We start from the raw sequence: 7,025 nt of genomic DNA, 5'->3' as shown, positions 1-7,025 counted from the left end.
CGGTGTTCATATGTTATAACACCTAATAACGCCGGTTGCCTATACCCACCTCTCTAAAGCCACCTTTTAACGACCAATCAAAGTATTTATTAACGAAATAAACATAAAATCTCTTTAAAAACTAATTCCAAGAAATGTTAACTTTTAAAACGCAATCAAAACAAACAAAAGCTATACTGTTCAGAGGTACATGCATCGACCTCATGTATTATAATAATAGTATGTATGCAATGTTCGTTAGAATGATAATTGAAGTTGTAAATAATTAAAGTTGTCAAACAAAAAAATAATAATTTTAAATAATAGATATAGCTATTATCGGGTGCTATGAGCAGTTGCATCGTGTCTTGGAGTTGAATCTGATAGGCTGTTAAGTTGATTGGCTAAGAGTTGACTTTTAGTTCTCTTCTCTTTTGCTCTTTCATTTTCATTTACTATATACATGACCCACATACACTCTCAAAACCTTCACACACAATTTAACAAGTAAAGACGCCCCACAGATTCCTCGAGAGTGAGCAGGTAGCAGATTGCAGCTTTTTGCTTATTTAATTTTAGAACAATTTCACTATATATATACGCAGTTCGTGTTCAACCTGGATCGCTCCCTTCTTCTTCGTCTTCTTCCTTGATCATACCTTTATAAAAACCCTGTAAGCATGTAACTTCGTTTCGATTTCCCAGAAAAAAAAAGAATTTTTTAGCATACATTTATGATTTTTGTTTTGAAGCTGTATCTTTCTTGTATCTAGTCAAGTTGTTCAGTCTGGCTATCTTGAAAATCTTTCTTCCTTAATCGAAAATTTATAAAAATCTCCCAAGTATGTAAATTTAGGCAATCCATCGGGTTCTTCTGTTGAAAAGAAAAAAAATTTGAAAAAAAAAAGAGATCTAGTTTCGAACTGGATCGAATTCAGCCGATTGTGTAGCAATACCTTTATAAAAATCTACAAATTATGTAAGGTTTTTGCCACTGATCTTTTGATCCTAGTTGAAAACCCAAAAAAAAAAAAAAAAAAGAAAAAAGAAAATTATAGTTAGTCAATAGCATAGATATTTAAGAGGGAAGAGACATATCGAAAATGGACGGCGGCGATGGACCAACGCCACCGGTATCAGCACCGGCAACACCTGGAACGCCCGGGGCTCCGTTGTTCACATCTCTTCGAGTGGACTCTTTGTCATATGAACGGAAGTCAATGCCCCGTGGCAAGTGTATGCCTCTTTGTGCACCATCATGCGGCGGCGGTGCATCTAACACCTGCTTCACCGATTTCCCGTCTCCGGACGTCTCTCTCACCCGAAAGGTACCTCCCACTCATTCCTTAATCTCTTCCAGACGATTAATCATCAGCTAAATTTTGATTTGTTGTGATCGGATATAAATATGCAGTTGGGAGCAGAATTTGTGGGAACATTTATCTTGATATTCGCAGCAACAGCAGGACCAATAGTCAACGAGAAATACGCAGGATCGGAGACACTAATCGGGAATGCAGCATGTGCAGGGCTGGCGGTGATGATAATAATTCTGTCCACCGGTCATATCTCCGGAGCCCATCTAAACCCATCTCTCACCATCGCATTTGCAGCACTCCGTCACTTTCCATGGGCACAAGTCCCGGCGTACATCTTAGCACAAGTCTCAGCCTCCATATGTGCTTCGTTTGCTCTCAAAGGCGTCTTCCATCCCTTCATGTCCGGTGGCGTCACCGTCCCTTCCATCAGCACCGGCCAAGCTTTCGCCCTGGAGTTCCTCATCACCTTTAATCTCCTGTTTGTCGTCACAGCAGTCGCCACTGACACTCGCGCTGTAAGTATTAAAATAACTATAACCAACCATTTATCGTCTACCTTTCTTTGTTTTTTACATTTTTGTATTCTCAGGTGGGAGAACTGGCGGGGATCGCAGTCGGAGCTACTGTTATGCTCAACATTCTTGTTGCTGGGTAAGTGAGAAGCTTTATTGATATAAATATTGTAATTAGGAAACGTGAAATGAGATTTTTGTTTGATAATGATGGGTTTGGTAGGCCTTCGAGTGGAGCTTCAATGAATCCGGTGAGGACACTAGGACCAGCGGTTGCAGCGGGGAACTACAAGGTGATATGGCTCTACTTACTGGCACCCACACTTGGTGCACTCGCCGGAGCTGGAGTCTACACGTTGGTCAAACTTCAGGCGGGTGAGGGTGAGGAACCACGTCCTGCCAGAAGCTTCCGTCGTTAGGTGGTGTTTCCTGTTATTTGCATATGTGATTATGGTTTGTTTGTAATAAAATGGGACATGGCTTCATGTCCTTGGAACTGATGTGTATGTATTATGGTTTGTGGTTTGCTTTATGTTTTTCCTGTGTGATTAATATTATTGTAATAAAAAATGCATAAACATGTATTGTGTATAATGTATGTTTGTATTTGTATGAAGTTGTGGTATTGTGATCTTTGTTTTGTGATAATATGTTTGCCAAGGACCAAGTGGATTTGTTGCATTCATAGCCGTTCAATGTTCATGGTGTGTGGTTGCTTTCTTTCATGGTCCTAAACCTTTTAGGGTTTTAGGCTTGTTGGGGTCTATCTGATCTTCATGGATGTTTGCTCCCTCCTTGAGGGGCACGTTGTCGTGAGGTGGTTCGGCTTTTTATTCGGGAGCTTTCTTTGGTCCATGGAAGTATGGAATTGATTGTGCCCTTTTGGTATTATGTTACATTCCTATTCCTAGTATACATATGGGCTGATCCTTACGGGCTTTTTTTGAAACAGTAAGTCGAGAAACCGGGCTATAATAACTATGAATGGACTGATCCTATAAAAAGAAATCCCACGTTTTGATTGGTATTCGTGAAATAAATAAAATATTATTGAGTTTGAATCATTAGATCGCGTTTAGTACTATTATTGTTGAAATGAAAACACTTAGATGGACGGAGTGGAACGGCTTCAGCCGCACCTTTTCTCCAATTTTATTACATTCCTATTATTTCTAATTCCATTCTCATTTAATCTGATTCATTCCAATTCCATTTCAAATGGATTCTCGTGGCAAATCCAAAAAAATAGTTCTAGCCAAAGATAAAATTGGCACAATGACATGGATTCTCAAGATGTGTCATTTTCCGCTCCGGAAACCCAAATCCGTAACTACTCCCCACTACCAACAATATAGCTCACTGCCAATGCAACAATCCTGCAACCAATTTCATATTCCTTAAGAAAATACGGGTTATAATCTGTATCCCCTGTTGGAACTTTATAAAATTACAATATGGGACTTATCCCACATTGGTGAAAGAGGAAACCTTTTCCCACCTTATAAGGCTTGTCCCACTCATTTGTTCAAATGGACCAAGTAATGGGTTAAGCAAATTGGGTTTGGGTTGTGGTGTTGGACTAGTCTAATTGGGCTAGTAGTAGGCTTGGATTATTAAATATTAATGGTCAAAGATAGGGCCTTGGGCCTTTGGGCTCTTCTTGACTAAATAATTTTTTTTTTTAATATATAATCCGAAATTAATTAGTCCTTAATTAATCTTTTTATTAATTCAGTAAAAAATAAATTCTGTTAAATAGAGGATTAACTGCAGACAGTTTTTGGCAGTTAATTTCGGTTGGTGGTTAACAACCACCATTAGCAGCCTATAAATGAAAGGATCTGGACAGAATTTGAGGGCTAATATACACACACAAACTTTCTCTCAAAAAAATCGTCTATCTTTCCAAAGGGATCATGGTGAATTTCGACAGATTCAAGACCTGCTCTTGAATTGGATTGTTGTATCCTCAAGACAAACCCATCCCAGGGAAATTTCTGTCTTAGGACACTGCTAAAGCAGGCCTCAATCTCTACAATTTCATTGTTATAATTCTGTGTAATCATCAAACAAGTATGTTTTCTGTAAATTTGATTCTTGTATATTGAATATATCTGAATTTAGTTTGTTTTATTTCATTACTTTGTTGATTGTGTACTTCTGTAATAACATCCTCAGTATTTAAAATCTATTTCGGAAACTCAGTTACAATATTCTCCTCCCGAAATATCGCAATTTTGTGAGTGCAAAATCTAGAAACTGACGACAAACCTTAAAAAAATATGGGTTATAATCTACAACGAAGCTTTCATCGATACTGTAGGGGATTATACCATACAACAAAAGTCAAAGAAATGGCCGAAAAAAAAGGTGGCGTTGTCATTTTATCATGTTATTAACCCTTTTGTAGTATTTTAGGGAGTAAATAATTGAAACTTTCCGGATGCTTCGGTTAAAATTACACATTTGGTTTCTAATTTTTTTGCATTCGGATTATCCATGTGGTTTGATTTTTTTGCATTTTTCTTACCTATTCTGTCAAAATTGCACGTTTGGTCCCTAATTTTATGTACGTAGAGGACGAAAAATGCAACAAAATCAAACCACGGAGACGATCCGAGTGCAAAAAAAAAATTAGGGACCAAATGTACAATTTTGACCAAACCATAATGACGATTTCAATAATTTACTCTATTTTATGTTTTATTTCATGAAATGTTATTTTTAATTTAATTTTTAGTTTTTGTAGTTTTAAATTAGTAAATATTTTAAGTTAAAAAATAAATAAATAGTGGGTTAGAAGTAGGACTGTAAATGAACCGAACGAATATGTAACATATAACATCCCCCATATTAGAGGATGGTGTTATAGAACAAGGGTTTGTTCATGTTCATTCGTTTGAGTTAGCTGAACAAATGAATGAACAAGAACAAATAAACGAACGAGTTTTTTTGTTCATGTTCATTTGTTTAACAAATTTTATTGTTCATGTTCGTTTCTTTATGTTTATAAACATGTTAAATAGTGGTGAAGCCATGGTCAAAGTAAAGGAGTATCCCAATTTTTTGTTTTTCTGTAATATACAATAAAAAAACCGCAATTTCATTAGATATAAAGTCAAACTTTCATAACAAAGTTATGTTTTAAAGTTCACATCTTCGCTCTTTCGTTTTACGAAAGTAATTAATTACATTTTTAGTCTTAACATTCTTTTGTGCTTCCTTTTCTGCACTACAAATCAAAGCTTCATTCATAAAATCGTCATCTATTCTATTACGCAAATCAGTCTTTAAGGACTTCATTGCAGAAAAACATCGTTCAACGGTTGCTGTTGCGACGAGCAAAACCAAACTTAGTTTTAATAATCTATAAATCGAAGAAAAAGAGAGGTGCTTCCCGGTTTCCACCAACAAACGAGAGAGGTCTGCAATTCCCTTCAAGTTGTAAAATCTCTCATCATGAAGCAAAGAGTGATAATAAATATCAAGTTACCCATTAAGTTGCGCCCTTTCTGAATCTTCAAAATCGTGTTTTTATATCTTCCATAGCTTTAAAAAATTTGTTTTATCAAAACTAGAAAATGGGTCACAAGGACTTAAAGCCGCCATGTTCTCCATCAACTTCAACTTCACTAAATCTATCACCAAATTTTTGAATTTGTATATCTAAAATCGTGTTAAAAATCACAGCTTCAAAATGATGTTGATTAGTCTTATTGGTCCTACGCTTGCGTGGGTAACATAATATTCTGACATGTCCACAATTCCAATACTATGTTTTTCACAAAAAGCACATACCTTCTTCCAATTTTGTAGAAACCCATCTTTTCTAAAAAGTAGCAATGTTTTCTTTGTCCCCTTTACTAACTAAGTTGCTTCCAAAATGTTTTGAACTTTTTTTTAAGATGCTTTGACAAGGTATCTGTGAGTCACAGAATTTCCACCATCAAGTGTAAAAGAAACACGAAATCAAGTGTCTTGAAATATGACAAAATACTCTTTGCTTGATTAGAGTTAGATGATGTAGACCCCTTCTTTTTGACATATTTAAGTACCACAACAACTTCTGCAAACAAATTCACTAAACTTACAATTGTTCTAAAATGTGAACCCCATCTAGTATCTCCAGCTCGAACAAGAGAAATCTCTTGATTCAACCTTCTTCCTGGTTCAGTTTCACCAATAACAATTTCAGTTGCCACTCTTTCTTTTTGCATCTCTTGTATCATATATTTTCTCTTACAAGACCCAGAAATGGCAGTAACCAGTAAAGCTAGTTGTTCAAAGAATTCTTCAACATCATCATGTTTCTTTGCAACCGCCACAACCACTAATTGAAGTTGGTGTGCAAAACAATATATATAATGTGTGGAACTGTTTTCATTTAAAATCAAAGATTTTAAAATGTTAAATGCATCACTCATATTACTTGCTCCATCATAACATTTCCCCCTCTCCTATATATTTAAAAAAATTCATAAAACAAGTATAATAAATAAAAATAAAACTAATATCGTGTTAAACTTTAAAGGAATAAATATTTTATGTTTTCTCACCTGAGCCGTACTCAAGTTATTGTTGGAAAATACGATATCGATGACGACCTTTTAATCAAATATGTCCTTATTTCATCCCTTTGATTAGGATTATAAAATGTAATCTTTAGCCTATCCCCCGAGTCCGAAGGAAGATCATTCAAATCAAAAGATTGTGTCACTTTTGGTTTTGGCATTGGTTGATTAGTTTGTGGAACTTAATTAGGTTCATTAGATTGTGTTTCTTGTGGTTTTGACATTGGTTGATTAGTTTGTGGAACTTGATTACTTTCATTAACCCTATTTTTTTGGAAGTTTCTTCACTATTGTTGTCTTCAACATCTAAATATCTTTTGAAAAAACTTTTAAGAGCAACCTACAATCAAAATAAATGAACTATAAACTTGATTTCAAGTTTTCAGAACAGTCAACAAATAACAACCTACAGTCAAATTATCAATTATCAAGATATATCAACTATAATCTTTATTCCAAGTTTCAACAACAAATGAACAAATAGCAATCTACAATCAAAATATATCAATTATAACTTGATTTCAAGTTTCAACAGCAAATAATCATTAAGTATTAACCCAAAGTCCTAAATTAACAAAGTTAATTGTTAATTTCTAATTTTTCGAACATAATGACAAAAAATTGGATTTTGAATTAACTTATAC

At 35.1% G+C, this 7,025-nt stretch overlaps 1 protein-coding gene across 1 annotated transcript; it reads left to right on the top strand.

Annotated features, from left to right (window-relative positions):
• The first annotated feature begins 439 nt into the window (after positions 1 to 439).
• LOC145034524 (putative aquaporin NIP5-1) lies at positions 440 to 2,458 on the top strand. Its single transcript, XM_078982961.1, has 4 exons — positions 440 to 1,307; positions 1,394 to 1,813; positions 1,888 to 1,949; positions 2,034 to 2,458. The coding sequence occupies exons 1-4, from the start codon at positions 1,083 to 1,085 to the stop codon at positions 2,227 to 2,229; spliced, it is 903 nt and encodes a 300-aa protein (XP_078839087.1). The 5' UTR covers positions 440 to 1,082; the 3' UTR covers positions 2,230 to 2,458.
• The last annotated feature ends 4,567 nt before the right edge of the window (positions 2,459 to 7,025 follow it).

This window comes from Lactuca saligna, chromosome 3 (genome assembly GCF_052625555.1).
Source record: "Lactuca saligna cultivar CGN05327 chromosome 3, ASM5262555v1, whole genome shotgun sequence".
In the NCBI taxonomy this organism is placed as follows: Eukaryota; Viridiplantae; Streptophyta; class Magnoliopsida; order Asterales; family Asteraceae; genus Lactuca; species Lactuca saligna.
Note: the sequence above shows the minus strand (reverse complement) of the source record. Positions and strands in the feature narration are given on the sequence as shown.